The sequence below is a fragment of the Helianthus annuus genome, chromosome 4 (assembly GCF_002127325.2).
Source record: "Helianthus annuus cultivar XRQ/B chromosome 4, HanXRQr2.0-SUNRISE, whole genome shotgun sequence".
NCBI classification, from domain to species: domain Eukaryota; kingdom Viridiplantae; phylum Streptophyta; class Magnoliopsida; order Asterales; family Asteraceae; genus Helianthus; species Helianthus annuus.
The window spans coordinates 13,731,003-13,750,894 of NC_035436.2; the positions used below are offsets into that span (position 1 = coordinate 13,731,003).

A 19,892-nucleotide genomic window follows, 5' to 3' on the forward strand; every position below is an offset into this window, starting at 1 on the left:
GTCATGTATTGACCGAAGCTCGAGAAAAACACGAGAATCATCTCACTTATGTCAGGTTAAGCTAGCAAAAAGGGGGTCTAATGATTCTTAAAGGAACGGATCAATATAAGAAAGAAAGATAAGAATGAAAAGTATAAGCCTGTGATTGAATGTAAAACAAACTTAAGAAAGAAGGGTGAGAACACCACTAGAAATGGGATGTAGAGTGTCGCGTCGAAACGCGCTACATGAATTAGGACATGGAATTAAGTGTTAGGACCCAACACTTGAAGTTGAATGTAGAAGATTAATACGGAAACATTTCATAAGAAATTACATGGGAAATGATATGCCAGAAGAAAGAAAGGTTCGGAGGGAGATGTTTGAATCTGAGAAATTGATTCAACCATGTAAGAAATGAAAGAACAATATGTAAGAAATTGAATGTATGATATGTTTTAGCATACACGTAAGAAAATTGTGAAAGAAACAATAGGCAAACAAACACCCTGTAGGACACAATTATGAAAGGTTATGTACTAACTATTTATTTATAGATAAATATGATGGAATTCCTAGTGAGGTGATAGTAATAAAGCTAGTGGAAGGATGCCCGTGAGTGGGAGCATATTTCATGAATGAATGAGACTAATTCTGGTACGGAAGGTACATACAAAGAAGCGGATCGATCCGGCACACGGATAACTGACTTATGCACTGAAGGTGAGGTTAGTAAAATGTTTAGTTCTTGATTAATGATTAAGAATCCGTAGATTTAATTGTAAGAGTGAACAAAATGAATGGTAGGATAATTATGGTATGGTATACAATAATCGACTGGTAATGGTCAGCGTGAGAAGGTATGAATGTCATTAAGAAGGAGATCTAAAGGCCTTAAATGAAAGTTTGAGCTGATTTGGTTAAACGTTCGTATGGTGCTCGTACACAACATACCTAGTTGTTATCATAAGTAGTTCATGCAAGGAGCTAATAATAAAGTGTGCGGAGGATTAAATTTGAGACTAAACTCAAACTTATAATTAGTTTAAGTTACGGTAGTAATCGTAGAATGATGCTTTATACTCGTTTAAGTATAAAAAAAGTGATTAGGAAACGGGTAGCTTTGTATTAGTACCGCTAAGTCATTAAATGTCTATAGTATACGTATAATGTTATGCTAAGCCCTCATATGAATAAGAAAGTAATTAGAAGAACGTTAGTAATGGAATAATGGGGTTTGCTGGTCATGACTACAATAATGAATTATATCGTGCATGATTCGTGTGCGAAATGAATAAATCGATTTATTTATATTAGTAAATGTATGAATATGTTACGCTTATTTAGAAAGATAGAAACAAGCTGTAAGTATAAGCTTGTACGACTAATAGTATCCATTTGGAATAAATTTCAATGAACGAACCGCTAGTGATGATGTATGATAGGAACTAGCGTTATAAAGTGAAAATGACACTAATAAGAACTCTGAATCAGATTCTGACTTCTATGTGATTATGAAGGTAATTTGCTTGATTTAAGAACGGGGGGACAATGCGTACAAATACGTTTAAGCATGAATGAAACTCTTGCCAAGATCCTGAATACATCTATGTTGTATTAAGCATTATGAATGAGTAGATGAAAAAGTAAGAGTAGAAGTGGTTTAGTTGGAATGGGAAAGGTTTCGGGGACGAAACCTCTTTTAAGGGGGGTAGACTTGTAACACCCCAAATATGCTTAATAGGTTATTTGTGTCTAAAAGTTTAATTAAATTGGTTAAGTTATCTAAGTAAGGTGTAAGTAATTAAAAGAATGAACAATAAGCAAAATTTGACAACAAAGAAAATTGTAAGGGGCTGAATGTGTAAAAATTTAATATTAAACACTTTAGAAATTAAAAACCTAGTGTTTGTGTTGTGGGTGTGGGTCGCGAGAAAGGCAGGGGAAGGAGAAACCCTTCTCCTTCAACCTAGCACAAGGAATTCAAAATTGAAGGTGTTGTTGATCAAAAATCGAATGCATGAAACTAGTTCTTCGCTAATCTAAGCATATTGAACATAAGGTGAGTCGAATTATGTGTTTTAATGCTAGTCGATGAAGTGGGTTTTTACCAATCTATGAAATAGTATGAAATTGAGCTTATATATGAGTTAGAATCACCAAATAGAAGGTGTATCATGCTTGAATTTGATTTTATTAAAGGTTTGGGGGAAAACCCACTTGTTCTAGTAGGATGATGATTTTGTAAGTTGAATAAGTGGAATAATTTCTATGAATAAATGTATGTGTGCTAGAATATTGATAGATTATTATGTGTAGGATGAATGATTTGTGCAAGAATGGTTGATTATATGGATTATGATGATATCTAGTGAAATTATGCATAGGGTACATGTACATAATGTTTCATATGTCGTACGCACACTAGGTGTTTGATGAAATGCCTCAATGACAATCTAAGTAGCTTTGAATGGGATATGAACAAATGGTTTTGTGTGAGAAATTGATATATTGTCCATTGTGATATAAAATAGGAATGGTACTTGAATGTATGTGTTACGGGTGCAAGTGATATAATCTAAATAAGAATGAATTATGTGTAGGATTGAAAGAAGAAGAAGCTAGTTCCGGTTCGCAACAAAAGGTTCAAGAGAGAGGTATGTTAGTGTACACCCTATTTCTATTATGATGTTATATGCATAATAATCTCAATCGAATTGTGTTGTATGTTAAAATTGTGAGATTGGATTCTAGGATTTTTCAAAAGTAAAAGTAAGATCCGTCATAACGGACTGTAAGTAATGAAGAAGTGATAAAAGATAATGCATCATATCCGGTTCTTTTAGTTAACCCGGGTAAGGAAAGTTATGTATGTAATTGACCAAAGTCTACTCGATCCGTTTTTCTCGGATCGAGGTATGAAGTAAGAATGTAATGACTATGATCGTTCATTATGAACAAATCGAATGAAATCGATGTAATGATGCTAGTATCCGTTCCTAACGGGTATGTTAAGTAAAGTATGCTTAGCCTCTATTTGAGGTAAGCATGTAATGAACCGTTTAACGGTTAGTAAAGTAATTGAATGATGATAATCCGAGAATGAAGCGAATGGGTTTATTATCTAGGATTGTTAGTGGCGAAATACTAACCTAATTATTATGTTGAATGTAGGTAAATCCTCAATTTAGGCGACTTGGCAATTTGGAGCGAGCAAATGCACACTTTATGGTTATCAAGCGCTTCCGCTATTACGTATTAATGTTTTGGGTCAAATGCTCGTTTTTGTATAACATTGTTAGTGGTTACACTTTCTAACACTTGATGTATGGTTTTTAGTCGTGTCTAGTTGAACGGGTTGTAGACTTGTTTGTTTGTTAATGGTTAAAACAGGGATATGCTCGTCTTATGGACGGGTCATGCCCAAATTTTGTTGAACTCAAGCATTAATGATATAACGTTTTTACCATTTAAAGAAAGAAAGATTTGTACATTTTAAAAGTTTATGTTTCTAGCGTCTTTTGGATGGCATTTTCTATTTAATGCAAATTCGGGTCTTACATTTGCGGAGATGCTTTGGCATAAAATCAGTAGATAGTGTCATATACCGCCGATATTTGCATTCTCGATCTTTGATCTCCTGGAGTTGCATACGTTCAGCAGGATGGGGCCGTTAGAGAGATTGGTTATACAAGGTATCGTGATTACTACTTGTTGGTGTATTTGGTTGGCTTGGAATAAAGCGGTTTTTTCGGATGTCAAGCCGAGTGTGGAAGGTGTTTTTAGCGAGGTGAGATCTTTGGGTTTCCTGTGGTTTAGAAATAGATCGCGATTTCAATCGGTAGAATGGTTAGATTGGTGTAAATTTGTAATTATGTATCGTTTTTGTTTCGTCGTTTTTTCGGCTGGCCCGGTTTTCGGGTTTGGCTGGTTGTGAATGAAAGTTTCCTGTCAAAAAAAAAATACCTTTTGATTTAAACAAACAATTATAACCAAGTCACAATATATTTTCGACAGTTAATTCTAAGAACCCACAATTTCAAAATTCGGGTTACGAACCCGAAACAAAACCCACGTAACAGTAAGTTCAACAACCAAATTGAACCCTAAAATAGGTTTATCTTTGTTGTATAATTGGTCTAGAACAGTGAATTCAAAGAAATAACTAACCTGGAACCCGAATTGAAATTGCAAAAATTATGATGAAACCTGGATTAATCTCTGAATCGTATGAGAACTATCAGATAAACATATTTGCGGGTTACACGCAATGATTTATCGGATTATACAGAACCACTCTTATTTGATTTGGATTTGATGAAACTGTGATATCAAGAGAACAAAACTGTAACCGTGTCTGTTTCTTTTTGTGCGTATCCCACTATATGTACGATCGAATGAAGAATTGAAGTCTTAGAAAATACTTCGGCAGCCTCCTTTTCACAGCCATATTGGCCCAAAAGACAACATTTAGTGGGCTGACCATTATTAGTTAATGTCCATGACTTTTGATAAATTCAATATAATGACTTTAATTTTGAAATAATTAAGCCCAACACAATTATTAATTAACAAATTAATAATTAAAATAACAAGGCCCAAATAACATTCGTGTTAAACGAGCCCGCACTCCCGCGTCACCTAACTCGAATAATCACCGATGTTATTATCTCGATCGACAAGTTAATCCAATACCCTAAAATCCGTTGATAACACTAAAATTACCAACATTCCTCCCCCATTTTAGTGGTATCCATGATTAACAAACGCATGCATAATGAAAATGTCCTGAGGATTGAATTTTCACTTACAGGATTTAAGTGGCATTATCCATATGTGTATTTAAGTGTCATGATTGACTTGACTCATAAAGTCAATAACGGGATTCCAACTTTAGTTTTCATATAACTAAGTGAGATTAATGCAGCATTTCAAGAAACAAACATAAGTGAGATTAGCGCAACAAGCTGCTTACGGAATTTTATATTCCTAATATGTTGATGATATTACTTACAAAACATCAACTTCTAGCAAACCTTAATGCCCAAAAGGGGTACATTAGACAAGTGACCATGATAGTCTGTCTACTTCACAGGTCCAAAAACAAGTTCAGAAGGTAAAGGAGAATGTACTACTTCATGATTGCCAACGTGTATAACCGGCAGCTCAGTTATCTGTATAAAATTGTAGAGATCACATAATCAACCCACTTATAAGAATACGAGTTAAGCAAGGCGAAAGTAACATGTACTGTAGATTCAGATTGTATTTATTAGATAATTAACATGTACTGTAGAACGAGTTAAGCAAGGCGAAAGTTGTCATACACTTATAAGTTATAACGTACTATATAGATTTATTTTTTAAAGCTATTCTGATGAAATGATAATGCGTGATCTGTATTAAAGGTGGCAAAATGGATGGGGACGGTGTTCGGTAAAAGGTTAAAATGTATATCTTTTTATACTAGCAAAGCTAGTTTGTGTTGACCCACAAACACAAGGGTTTTGCAATTTTTATAGTATTTTAGTTTATAATTAAACATGTTAATGATGATTTGGAAAAAAAATAAAAAGATCACAACAGTAAGCTAAATCTTTGAATAACAAATGTAGGTGGTTGTATCCCTTAACACTATAGACTCGTTTGACCCATTACCCATTTTGTTAAGCTTTTCCAGTTAAACCCAAATCAACCCACGCATTCATAAGTAAATAGATCGAACTTGCTTCCTCTAATTGGCATGGTAAAAAAACACAAAACCTTGGAAATTTGTCGGACATTAAAAAGCAATACCTTAATAAACGCTAAGCACGAGTTTGATTTATGACTTCCATTTCCTTCATCTTTGCTTCCAGCTCATCATTCATATTTTTTATCTGGCCTTGAAGTGCGGTATCATCTTCATCTCCCGAAAGTTTCACGACCTGCAGTTTCTCTTTTAACCCATCAATTTCCATCTCTAGTTTCAGTTTGGCATCTAGCTTTCTCTGTGATTCAAGAACCAGTCAACATTATTAGCAAATCATTATTGTAAATCAAAAAGTATCAAGACTAGAGATAGCAAAGCGGTGCGGGTTGAATGATGAATGTAAACCGATTCTCATCAAACGGGTTAACTTAATGTGCTTGTTGAAACAAGGTTAGGTTGAATCAAAACCCTTATAACCATTTGACGGATCAAGAGAGAGACATATAAACCCTTGTTACCTTTTGCTCTACAGCTATCCATAAGAGGCGTGCACGAGCTTTTCTCTGCTCCATACGTAGAACCTTGTTATGCATGTCACTCGTATTGATTGTGTCATCAAGAATCATATCAGTCGACACCTGAAACTGAAGAAAATATCACACAGATTATTTATCATGAATCCAAACTGGTATTTGCATCAAATTATTAATACGAGTGAAAAGGTGCTCACGACCTCTAATCAACTCTAAACGGGCTTCTTCCAACTCATGGTTAATGTGCGATTCCTTAACCGCAAGAGTTCGATTCATAACCTCCAGATCCTTCATCTTTTCTTCTAGCTCATCATTCATCTTTTTTAATCTGCCTTTGAAGCGCAGTATCATCTTCATTGTCCCAATGTTTCATCACCACCAGTTTCCCTTTTAGTTCCTCAATTTCAGTCTCTAGTTGCTGTTTGGCATCTTGCTGTCTCTCTAAGTCATGCATTTTCTTCAAAGCCTGTTCCTTGTCAAATCATTTCCAAAACCGGTTGCAAATCATCCTTTGGTTAAGAACCAATACCATAGATTCTTTATGTGATGATCACTTGGTAGAACAGAGGATATCAAAACGAACACAAACATCAAATCAGACCCATCTTGCCTTTTCCTTATTTGAATCAACCCCGACATCACCATCAAGTATCAATTCAAACAACCAAATAAATCAACTATAATGATTCTCAACCAAACAATTTGTTTCAAATCATCACAGATAATTCCTAAACACTACAAATATCAACAGTAGAATGATTGTTATATGTTTTGAACATGGATTTAAGACTAGTTTCAATATGCCCCTCCAGCTTCCACTTGTTCCCCACTCCAGCCTTTCACAAAGTCTCATTAATGATCCTCCATCTTTAACCTTGTCACCTACAAAACCATAAATATATTTCAAATACCTCTGTCACTAGAATATATGCTATTCAGTGAGTTTATAACATTATGTATTTCAACAAAAACCTTCATCCTTGTTGTTGCTTCAGTATTTCTTTCTTCTCCATTTGGGAGCAATCATTTCTCCGTATCCGATAATATCAAGATTTTTCAACAAAGATATGCTATCGGGAAGATGACTTATAGGAGTATCCGGTAGATATAATGTTTCCAAACATTCTAATTCTCCTAGGTTCTGCGGTAGTTTCTCAAGTCCAGAACATTCAGAAAGGTCAAGCTCTTTGAGATGCTTTAGCTTACAGATGCTGGATGGAACATCTCTTATCTTGCAAGATCTTAGATATAGACTATTCAATGATTCTATTTGGCCAAAATTCTCAGGTAACTTAGAAACTTTACAACCATCTAGAATGAGAGTTTTAAGATGTTTCAACTTACAAATGCTATCCGGGAGATGTTTAATTTTTGAATGTGTTAAATCTAGCTCTTCTAAACACTCCAACTGGCCAATGTCCCCAGGCAATTCCTCTATGCCACAACCATCAAGGGTAAGAACTCTTAAGTGTTGTAAGCTACAAATGCTTCCCGGAAGACTTTTGAGTTTTGTACACCAACTGAATGATAGATTAACAAGCTTATGAAGATTTCCAATTGATGAAGGTAGGTTTTCTATATTATTGCCAGTGAAATAAAGCTGTTGCAAATTACTATTGGAGTGGCTCGGAATTATATCCGGGAACTCCTTTAGATTTAAGTAACTTACATTAAGAACCTCAAGTGATTCTAAATCCTTGATAAACAAAACATATTTCAACCTGTTGGTGCACTTGTGTCTGTACTTTGTCTGTATTCGGTCTGTATGTAAACGATGTCCTAAGTTAGTCTGTAAGTTGACCAAGTCATCTATCCTCCTAGTTTGACTTGGCCAATAAGCTGTAATATGTTAGTCTGTCTCGAAGGATAGGCTCGAAGGATAGACTCGAAGGATACTGTTGATCCTTCGAGATGGTCAATAGATATGGTTCGACTGTTAGACCTCGAAGGATCATCCTTCGAGGTCCCTGCTCATCCTTCGAATGACTTGTCCACGATAGATGATCCTTCGGACCATCTATCGGATCCTTCGGGATAGACAACCTGTGCTGGGTATATATATACCCATGCAGTGTAGTGTGAGACAGATAGATGCACACAGACAGAAACTTTGAGAGTTGAGAGCATTCTGTCCGAAACTCACACACACACTTTGAGAGTTTGCAAACTGTTTGTAAACATTGTGCTTGTAACCGGAACCTTCATACGTATTAATACAGTGGTGTTAATCGGTGAAATCTTGTGTGTTTGTTTCTATACTTGCTTCATCTCGGTTTGCCTACTAGCTTGGATTCCGCACTCGCTAGTGGGTTAGTATAACAAGGTTTAGGTTGGTTCGTAATCCTCCGCGAAAAGGGACCTACAAGTGGTATCAGAGCTTGGCTCTTTACCTTGTTTAAAACCGGGTTGTTCAAGTTCTTTGGTGTGTTTGAACACTTGGTTTAGCACCCGTTTTTGGTGGTTTTCTTACTTGTTTAAACTGAAAAACGGTTTCTAAACCTTCGGGAGTGTTCAAGGTTGGTTTGGGTAACTTGAAAACTTGTTTTTAAGAGACTTTGATTTTTCCGGCCATTTTCCGATCATATATTCCGGTGACTGGTTTGGATAAGATTGTGTCTATTTTGGGTAAACTTTTTGAAAGTCCAAAAAGTTGGTGAAAAGTCAGGTCTGCACATACCTTCTGCCGAAAGTTGTGCACCAACCCATCACCTTTCCCACCTACCCGTCAACCTTGTGTCAGTTGTGTCAGAATCTTCCGAAAGATATCCTTCGACTTCGAAAGATCATCTTTCGATCAGAGACAGCTCGAAAGATTAGCATCCTTCGAGTAGTCTTTCGAAGTCTAAGAATTATCCTTCGTGTTTGGAATCTTTTCGAAAGATAGTAGTCCGAAAGATAAGGATTCATCTCGAAAGATAAGGATCTTTCATTGTGAATCTTTCGAGATCAGTATTCGAAAGATAAAGATCTTTCGAACTGTGAATCTTTCGTGATAATTGGTCGAAAGATAAGGATCTTTCATTGTGAATCTTTCGAAGACTTTGCTCGAAACTCAACAGTAATCTTTCGATCACTATTGATCATTCGAACTAGTCTTGATCTTTCGAACAGGTTTTTATCTTTCAATTCTTGTCTGTTTAAACTTAACAGTTTGTGTTTGTGAAGGATCTCAATTAATATCTGATCAAAATGAGCTGTACAAGTCCATGGGATTGGAGTTTGGACTCACGAACCAATCAAGAGTTAGTGACTGCTGCAGATTGGGCAAAGAGTATGATTCCACAGCCATCAATTAGTCCAAGTCAATGGGCTTTGGTATCCAATCAAAGTCAAAGTCTTCAGAACCTTCTGATTAGTGAGAGTGAAACTGGCAGCAACAATCGTCCACCTAAGTTGAACCATATGAACGATTTTCCATCTTGGAAAAACCGGTTTCACACATATGTTCAAGGGCAAAGCACTGATCTTTGGACGTGTTTCATCAATGCGTTCAATACTAATCTTGAAACTGCTGCGTCAACTTCAGAGGGTTATGCCAACATGCTTGAAAATGACAAGAAGGCTTATGAATTGGAGAAAAAGGCCTTTGCCACACTTACTCAAGCACTCAACAAAGACATCTACCATCAGTTCTCATATTGCAAGACCACGAAAGCATTGTGGGATGCCTTAGTTGCTAGAGGAGAAGGCAATGCAGCTGCTCGAAAATCTCGGCATGATTTGTTGAAGAAAGAGTTTGAATCCTTTCAGTTTTTGGAAAACGAGACTCTGAATGATATGATCACACGTTTCTATCATTTGATTAGTGAGATGTGTGCTTACGGAGTTGTCGCTACTCAACAAGAAATGGTGAGTAGATTTGCTGACGCCTTACCTCCAAAGTGGAGTTCTTTCATTGAACTGTTGAAACATACTGGAACTCTAGATCAAGTCAACATCTATGAGTTCATTCAAAAGCTGGAACATAAAAATGATGAAGAAATTAGGAAAGCGAGGCGTGCTCCAGCTCCTCAGAATACCGAAATGTATCTTCCAGGATTCGATGTTTTGGCAAGATCCGCTGCAGCTCAGCAACAGCAACCTAAGCTGCAGACTGCATTTGTGTCCAATACAAGTTCAAGTTCCTTTCCGTTTCCTCAGTCAACAGCTGCTCCACCACAACCTCAATTCGATCCGAGGTCATATATTCCTGTTCCAACTCAGCCACAGCCACAACCTCAACAACAACAACAGCAAGCTCACTATACAAGCAATCCTCAACCTCAACCCCAAAGTCATCACACAATCCGAGTCGACAACTCAAATCTTTCACACCTTAGCATTGAAGTCGCTAAGGAACATATGGAGATTATCAACACCATGGTCAGTGCATACTGTGGTTTGGTAGCAGGTCAGCTTGGAAACATCAACATGACCAATGAAGATTATGATCAGATCGACAAGGAAGAAATGGAGTTGATGGATATTAAATGGGCTTTTGCTAGTGCGGTTAGAAGGGCAAAAGATTTCATGGCACGAACTGGAAGAACTTCGTTGGAAGGAAAGAAAAACACGAAGTATGGGTTTGATATAAATGCCGTCACGTGCTTTAATTGTGGCGAGAAAGGGCACTTTAAACGTGAGTGCACTCGACCAACAAAACACGGCAATCACAACCCTTTCAGAAACCAGACAAATGTGAATGCCCAACAAGAAAACCGTGAACGGAGGATGGTGGCAGTGAATAACAATCAGGGACAGCCTGGAACTACCAATCACAATCGGGCTTTGGCTGTTCAAGCTGATGAAGGATGTGACTGGTCAGTGCAGTTTGGTGAAGGTAATCAGGGAAGTGGAACTGCTTTGTATGCTAAGGTCATCGAGCATGTTCATAAAGAAGAATCTTCTGGAAGCGATGACAGTTCTGGTTATTCGGGAAGTTCGGATGAAGAAGGCTCTGTTTCTGGGGATAATCACTCAGAGCCTGATGAGGAAGAAGGTGAAGATATTCAGGATCTTCTGAATGAAGCTGATGAGCTTAAATGTCAGAAATCAATTCTGATTAGGAAGGCTGCTGCTACATCAACGGAAACGGAAAAGCTATTTTCTGAAGATGGAGCTTTTTCTTTTCAAACTGCCTTTATGGCAAACGGCTCAGCCTCTACTAGTCAGGTAACTTCTGAACCACCTGCTCCTAGTATTTGTAAATCATGTGCAGATATGAAGCTTGAATCAGAAAAGCTTCATAGTCATAACCAGAATTTGGTTGTTGAACTGTCGAAATGCAAAGAGGCAAACATGGCTTTAACCCGGAATGAAAAAGAATTTAAATCTGTAATAGAAACTTTAAAGAAAAATGTGTCCGAGGTTAACAAAGTAGTTTACCACAAGCAAGTGAGTATAAATGAATATATTAACATTGTGGAAGAAACTAAAAAGCAATTAGCCATTGCCCAATGCGAACATGATGCGATCAAACAGAAATTGGATAGTTATTCTAACTCCAAATTTGTGCTTGATCACATCATCGACGTTCAACAACTAAAGGGAAATCAGAAAGGCATAGGGTATAACAAATGTCCGCCCCCCTTGATGAACAACTATACCAAGATGCCTGATGAGGAAGAAATGCCTCAGTATGAACCCAGTGTGCCTCTTGATGTTGAGGAGTTTACTACTGGCCTTGGGTTCAAACCGGACAATTCTTCAAACACAGCCTCTAAGGAACAAGAAACTTCACCATCCATGAAGCAAAGTCCTCCAATTATTGAGGACTATGAGACATCGGATGATGAATCAGATGTGGCTGTAAGTGATCAGGATAAATCACTTAGCAAGATGAAAGGAGTAGATATTCCACGAGAGAATCACATCCTTTGTGATCCTGATACTCCTGAGATTCCATCTGTTAAGAAGCAAGTGATTGATCCTGTCAAGGTTGATAAGGCAGATGTGTCTACTGTTAAAAGCAGTAATGTGTTGTACACTTTGGTTGGAGATAATAAAATCTACTCAGATCATGTTTTTCCAATTAAAAATGTAAATAAATCTTTGATTGATAAAGTCTTTGAAGACAATACAAACAAATTTTTGGGAAAAACACTTCCGGGAGTTGTGGTAACACAATGTGATCCAATTCCTAAGGCTGAGATTAGAAAACAGTTTGGTAATCAAAAATCTCCAACCACTCAACAACCGACTGCTTCTAAGGGTAAACAACAACAACGAGCTCCAAAGCCAAAGGCTAAGTTTGAATCAAAAGGAGCTCGTTACATGAAGAAAGGAAAAGATGTTAAGTTTGTAGCATCAAAAGGTACAGATAAAATTGAGACTTTTGAAAACAAATCAAACACTGATTTTGTACAACGAGTCAAGATTTTGAAACGTAACAGTGATAACAATTACACCCAACACACAAACGGGTGTGATGAAAGAGCAAGTACCTCAGGTTCTACAGGCTCAACATCTGGTAGTCGATCAAGTTCTCCTAAGTCTGTTGAAAGGAGAACTTGTTTCAAATGTGGAGAAATTGGGCACATTATCAGAAATTGCCCAAATGCTCCAAAGAAGAAATTGGTTGAAAAAGCTCCACCTGAAACAGTTCACCCTCAACGTCGATCAGTTTCGCCTAAACATGATAAACGAACTGTAAAAGAACAAGAAACTAAACAACGACGTAAGAACATGAAAACTGTTGAAAAAGCTTTAAAATCTGAAGTTAAAACAGTGCAAAAGGAACCAAGTGTGTCACAACCTGTAAAACCAGAATCTTCAAAAACTGGTAGGCACAGAAAAACATGGTTACCTAAGTCGGGTGACAATTCAGGAGGAGCAGTTGTTCTTGAAAACCATCAAGAGATAGAGCTTACGTATCGTGATGCCAAGGGACGACCCAAGACCACTAAGGCTTGGGTCCCCATTCTCAACTGATGTGTTTAATTGACATGTGCAGGATGTTCTAGGAGGAACTATTAATAGTCATTGGATTGTTGATAGTGGAGCATCCAGGCACATGACTGGCGACTTACGGCTCCTATATGACGTGAGAAATATTCGAGGAGGGTATGTTGCTTTTGCGGGTGATAAAGGTGGGTACATCACTGGAGAAGGAGGTATCTCCAATGGTATCGTGTGCTTTGATAAGATCAATTATGTGAAGCAAATTGATCACAATCTTCTAAGTGTGTCACAAATCTGCGATAAAAGGTTCTCAGTGATTTTTGATGACGCTGGCTGCTATGTGCTGAAACCTGGATTCAAAATTCCACAAGAATGGGTTCTCTTATCGGCTCCGAGAGTTAATGATCTTTATATTCTCGACATGAGCCAGGCGATTACAACATCTGCACAAGTTACTTGTTTTGTCTCAAAAGCCACAGAAAAGGAGTCTATATCTTGGCACAGAAGAATGGGACACATTCACTTGAGAAAGATGAACCATTTGGTGAAAAATAATCTTGTGAATGGTGTGCCTGTAAGAAGTTTTCATTTGCAAGATATCTGTGTCTCGTGCCAAAAGGGGAAGCAAACAAAGAAGTCTCACCCTTTGAAGAAAATCAACACTGTCAGCATGCCTCTCGAACGTCTTCATATGGACCTTTTTGGACCTATGAAGCACAAGACGACGTTTGGTGATGCTTATTGTTTAGTAGTTACTGATGACTACTCTAGATTTTCTTGGGTATCTTTTATGGCACACAAAAGTGAAACTCCTGGCATCCTCAAGGATCTTCTTACAATGTTGGAAAATCTCTATACGTTGAAAGTAAAAAGGATCCGAAGCGACAATGGAACTGAATTCAAGAATCAAGTTATGGATGAGTTTTGTACTTCTAAAGGCATTCTTCATGAGTACAGTTCTCGTTATACTCCACAACAAAATGGTGTCGCTGAGAGGAAGAATCGAACTATTATTGAAACTGCAAGAACAATGTTAGTAGAGTCGGAACTTCCTATTCAATTCTGGGGAGAGGCTGTATCGGCTGCATGCTACACGTTGAACAGAGTTCTTACAGTAAAGAGACATGGCAAGACTTGCTTCGAACTCCTTCAGAAAAGGAAACCGGATCTTTCTTACCTTGAACCGTTTGGTGCTCCGTGTACTATGATTGAGCCAGATGGAAAGTTTGGTGCAAGAGCTATCGAAGGTTTCTTCCTTGGATATGCTACTCCGAATTTTCGTGTTTGGAATCTAGCTACCAAAAAGATTGAGCTTTGGAGCGAAGTTAGGGTTCAAAGGTACACGAGTCCTGTTAGGGCTCCGGGTGATCCGTGGATGTTCGATTACGATGGGCTATTTGACTCCTTCAAACTGCCAACCTTTGACGAAGAATCAGCAGCGGCTCGGATGTTGTTGGAAAGTGACAACGCTGCTGTCTCGCCATTGGTTAGACCTATTGTTGTTGACCCTCAAGCTTCTACGTCTGTCAACAATATGGTTCAAAATGAGGTTTATGAAGATGCTGCTGATTATAATGACTCTTCTGAAGATGATGAATATCATGATGCAGCCGAAGGATCTTCAGCTTCAGCTGCTCCTGTTCAAGGTGCCTCTGGTGATACACCTCATACGCAGAATGTAGACACTGCTGAAGGGAATGCATCCACCTCTAACCACATTCCTGGTGTGGAGTTGGTTGTTGATCTTAATCTTACCAATTTGGGTATCAATGCTCGTGTGCCAGATAATCCTGAAATGAGGATTCACGATACCCATCCCCAGCAGAACATAATAGGAGATGTCCATCGAGGTGTGCAGACGCGTAACCAGCTGAGAAACAACCGGAATGCTGGTTTGTATTCAGCTATAAGAGAATCTGGTCAACAAAATGACTGGTCCTTCGCGTGTTACGTGTCACAAGAAGAACCAAAGTCGTGGAAAGAGGCATTGAAAGATAGTGCTTGGGTTGAAGCCATGCAGGAAGAATTACAGCAATTTCACAAGCTTGGTGTTTGGAAGCTTGTTGAAAAGCCTGAGAATTACAAGAAGATTGGCACTCGATGGGTCTTCAAATGCAAGAAAGACGACCGTGGAGTGGTTATTCGGAACAAAGCTCGTTTAGTCGTTCAAGGTTTTCGTCAGATTGAGGGGATCGACTACAACGAAGTCTATGCACCTGTTGCACGTCTGGAAGCTATTCGGATCTTTCTGGCTTATGCCTCATTCAAAGGATTCAAGGTTTACCAGATGGACGTCAAAAGTGCATTTCTACATGGTGTGGTTGAAGAAGAGGTGTATGTCGAACAGCCTCCAGGCTTTGAAGATCCTGTCCATCCCGATCGGGTTTGGTTGCTGAACAAAGCTCTCTATGGTCTTCATCAAGCGCCACGAGCTTGGTATGCAACCTTATCTACATATCTGCTGGAGAACGGTTTTCGAAGAGGTCTTATCGATTGTACCCTCTTCATCAAAGAACAAGATGGAGATCTTCTTCTGGTACAGGTATATGTTGATGATATTATTTTTGGTTCTACTAATGATGTTTTGTGTAGGAATTTCGAGCGCATCATGCAGGATAAGTTCGAGATGAGTGCTATGGGGGAAATGAATTTCTTTTTGGGCCTACAAGTGCAACAAACGGAGTCTGGGATATTCATCCATCAGACTAAATATGTTGGAGACATCTTGAGCCGGTTCCAGATGTCCGATGCAACGCCCATTGGTACCCCATTGCCAACTAATCACGGAATAACTCCTGACTTGAAGGGTGAACCTGTTAGCCCTTCATACTATCGCGCGATGATCGGATCCCTTATGTACCTCACAGCATCAAGGCCAGATATAATGTACCCAACGTGCCTACTTGCCAGATATCAAGTTAATCCGAAGGCCTCACATCTTGCAGCTGTCAAAAGGATTTTTCGTTATTTGAAGGCGTACCCCGACACCGGTCTGTGGTATCCTAGGGATAATAACTTTGACTTGGTCGCATTCAGTGATTCTGATTTTGGCGGATGTAAAATCGATGGCAAATCCACAACGGCTGGATGTCAGTTTTTAGGAAATCGCCTAGTCACATGGCAGTGCAAGAAGCAGACGTGTGTCGCTACATCAACATGCGAAGCTGAATACATTGCTGCCTCAAGTTGTTGTTCACAAGTTCTTTGGATCCAACAACAATTGCGGGACTACGGTTTTGAATTCCTAACTACTCCTATTTACGTTGATAATTCTGCTGCTTTAGATAACATTAAAAATCCTGTGCAGCATTCAAAGACCAAACACATCGAAATCAAATATCACTTCATACGTGATTGCTTTGAGAAAAGGCTAATCGATGTTGTTAAGGTCCACACCGATGACCAACGTGCCGACTTATTTACCAAAGCTTTTGACAAATCTAGATTTGACTTCTTATTATTGGTAAATGGCATTAAGGTCAAGCAAGAGTAAACCAACATCGGAAAATCATTTTTGTAAATATCTTTGTGTGTTTTTAAATTTATCTTAGTTTATTGATTTTAGGGGGAGTAAATTCAAAAATCTGAAAATCCAAAAACATCGAAAAATTTCAAAAACACAAAAACAATAGAAAAACAAAAATGAGTTTCCTGGCGAGCAAAAGAGAAAATGATAGTACATCAGTGGTCTATCCAAACCTCTTTAAACCTTAAATGCAAAACGATAAGCAGCTCTATATAAGATGTATCGGTAGGCTCACAATCATTTTAAAGTGTGCAGGGTGATATAAATCTTAATCGACTGAAGACCAGGTGGGAACCATTCATTGGCATATGGTCTTAGTACCGAAATTTCGTTTGATAGATTGCCGAGGTTCTGAGATATTCGGTCTTTATGCTGCTTATCATCTGGGTATCATGGTTGCATCTTTTACCGAAAAATAACGGGGACGCAAGTCTAGATCTTCCATGATACTATACATACGTGTACATATTACATACTGCATTCGACCTCAATAAGTGATAAACAATCACATGTCCAAATCAAATAAGTGATAAAATATCACATTTATCCGGGTGTCAAGTTCGTCTCTCTGCTGTACGGAAGTACTGACCTGTTCACGGACTTGCACCTGTGCCCTCATGCATACGAAAATCAAGTTCCTCATCAATAAGTGATTACATCACATAGGGCTTGTTTTCAAATCAAAATAAGTGAGTATCTCACAATTTATACGGTCAAACAGATGATAATCGGTATACTCACCGGTAAGATGAACTCTCGTGCATACCTTGATACGGGAATGTGTCGTGATGTGGATGAACACCGGTCGGTAAGTATAAATCATACCTTAACGTATCCCCTCGCCATGATTACATCTGATAAGTTGAGCTTAAGTGGACAACAATACCGATAATTGTTATAGGATGCTTATCTTAATGTTAACTAACTGAACAACAAGAGTGTTTTGGCATGACCGTACACTGATATGATTCTCTTACCCTCGAAACTCGCAAAAAGAATGTTTGTATATATATTTATTTACTGCTTAACTTTTATTGTTTTTCTTTTTAAACAGTTTCGTCGTTTGGTGCATATCAGCACGACATTAGCGGTGATGTCGTTTGATAACACTCAAAGGATTTTAAATTGTTGTCTTTTATTTTCAAAAATACCAAAAAGATTTTAGGTGTGTTTTAATATAAACTTTATAAAAGCCAAAAAGATTTTCTTTCTACTTTATTTTCGATCGTACGATGTTGGAGCTCGAGTCTTCGTTGCCTGAAACCTGAACGAAAACCGAATTGACTAAATCTTCATAAACGGTCAAAAATTTGCAAGTTTTGAAAGTTAAACTAAAATTGAAAAATTTATTAAACTTTCAAACTGTCGGACGGTGTTTGATTGTGACATGGTCATTCGTGTGTCGTTTGTTTATATTATATTCCAAGCAGTTGTTCTCATTACGCGTTTAGATTTCTTGAATGTGCAGATTCTAAAGGCAAGGAGAACATGGTCGATGACAAGCTTCGGAATGAAGACACGACGAGAAGGCGCTCAAAAGATGAAGATGATCGAGTTGCCGCTGGCCATCATCAACACCACAAGGATCTCACTTCATAAAGTTAAAGTATTTCACGAGCATAACTCAAGGGGGAGCTTATGTTAAGGGGGAGTTTGTCAACACACTTCCTACATGATACGGGTAGTTTGTTGATACACTCTCTGCTTTCAAGACGTGAAGACTTTGAAGATCCTCCGACATTGAAGACTTGAAAGGACATCAGAGTTTTGGTAACTCGAAGACCAAAGACCGTCGAAGTTCGAGACGAGTCTACAACTATAGAAGATAAAGACAAAGCTACAGCCAAGGGGGAGTTTGTTGGTGCACTTGTGTCTGTACTTTGTCTGTATTCGGTCTGTATGTAAACGATGTCCTAAGTTAGTCTGTAAGTTGACCAAGTCATCTATCCTCCTAGTTTGACTTGGCCAATAAGCTGTAATATGTTAGTCTGTCTCGAAGGATAGGCTCGAAGGATAGACTCGAAGGATACTGTTGATCCTTCGAGATGGTCAATAGATATGGTTCGACTGTTAGACCTCGAAGGATCATCCTTCGAGGTCCCTGCTCATCCTTCGAATGACTTGTCCACGATAGATGATCCTTCGGACCATCTATCGGATCCTTCGGGATAGACAACCTGTGCTGGGTATATATATATACCCATGCAGTGTAGTGTGAGACAGATAGATGCACACAGACAGAAACTTTGAGAGTTGAGAGCATTCTGTCCGAAACTCACACACACACTTTGAGAGTTTGCAAACTGTTTGTAAACATTGTGCTTGTAACCGGAACCTTCATACGTATTAATACAGTGGTGTTAATCGGTGAAATCTTGTGTGTTTGTTTCTATACTTGCTTCATCTCGGTTTGCCTACTAGCTTGGATTCCGCACTCGCTAGTGGGTTAGTATAACAAGGTTTAGGTTGGTTCGTAATCCTCCGCGAAAAGGGACCTACACAACCTCGTACAATACTCAAGGCTTAGGTACGTAAGCCTTTTTAAACATCCAACTGGCACATGAAGTTCCACCAAATCATTACAAAATGAAAGATCTAGCGTCACAAGATTTGGAGTCAACTCAAGGTCAAGGGTCCTCAACTTTGAGGAGCTGAGTATAATGGATTTGAGCTTCGTAAGAACCTGATGTCACACCAAAAAGAATGTAATATACCAATAACTGATCAATAAATAAATTAAAATTCTTAATCAATCATCCTACCTTTCTCCCAACCCAAAGTTGTTCGATTCTGATGTAAGACATGTCAAGCTCAACAAGATTATTTGCTTGAAAGGTTTTGGGTAAACACCAATGAGGGTAATGGTGCCAACTCAAGTATCGTAATGCATTTGGTAAGTACTGACTAACTTCATCAATCTTCACAAGGTCACCCTTACACACGAAATTCCACTCTCCTCTGTCTCGCTCAAGTGAATTGGTTTCGAGAGCATTCCGCCATTTTTTACGAGTAAAGCACCAGTAAATACCGGTACCGAATCGGTATATTCGGTACCGGTACCCACTTTTCCCGTATTTCAGTACCGAACGGGTACCGTGCTCATCCCTAATTATGCTACCAACTTACACCCAAATTCGAAACCACACCACTCCTCACCATCCACCGGCTACCACCAACCAAAAACCCTAACCATCGCCACCTAAGAAAACTACCACTACCACCGTCATTCCCATCAGCAACCACCGTTAACAACCACCCAAGCCCTAAATGCATTGTCATCACA

At 38.5% G+C, this 19,892-nt stretch overlaps 1 protein-coding gene, 1 long non-coding RNA gene and 1 pseudogene across 2 annotated transcripts; 1 reads left to right on the forward strand and 2 right to left on the reverse strand.

The window, feature by feature from the left end:
- Window positions 1-1,965: 1,965 nt before the first annotated feature.
- Window positions 1,966-3,417, forward strand: LOC110935790. Its single transcript, XR_002589438.1, has 3 exons — window positions 1,966-2,041; window positions 2,583-2,636; window positions 3,154-3,417. It is a non-coding gene; the product is annotated as an uncharacterized LOC110935790 (long non-coding RNA).
- Window positions 3,418-5,761: 2,344 nt separating this feature from the next.
- LOC110935789 (factor of DNA methylation 1-like) lies at window positions 5,762-6,300 on the reverse strand. Its single transcript, XM_022178143.1, has 2 exons — window positions 6,190-6,300; window positions 5,762-5,969 (listed from the first exon to the last, which is right to left on the reverse strand). The coding sequence occupies exons 1-2, from the start codon at window positions 6,295-6,297 to the stop codon at window positions 5,787-5,789; spliced, it is 291 nt and encodes a 96-aa protein (XP_022033835.1). The 5' UTR covers window positions 6,298-6,300; the 3' UTR covers window positions 5,762-5,786.
- Window positions 6,301-6,910: 610 nt separating this feature from the next.
- The window catches only part of LOC110932956, a 29,492-nt pseudogene continuing 16,510 nt past the window's right edge, over window positions 6,911-19,892 (reverse strand).

Coding starts and splice junctions, on each gene's coding strand:
- LOC110935789 (XM_022178143.1), bottom strand. CDS start 6,297: ATGATTCTTGATGACACAATCAATACGAGTGACATGCATAACAAGGTT. Junction 5,970..6,189: donor GGATAGCTGTAGAGCAAAAG/GTAACAAGGGTT, acceptor CTTGAATCACAG/AGAAAGCTAGATGCCAAACT.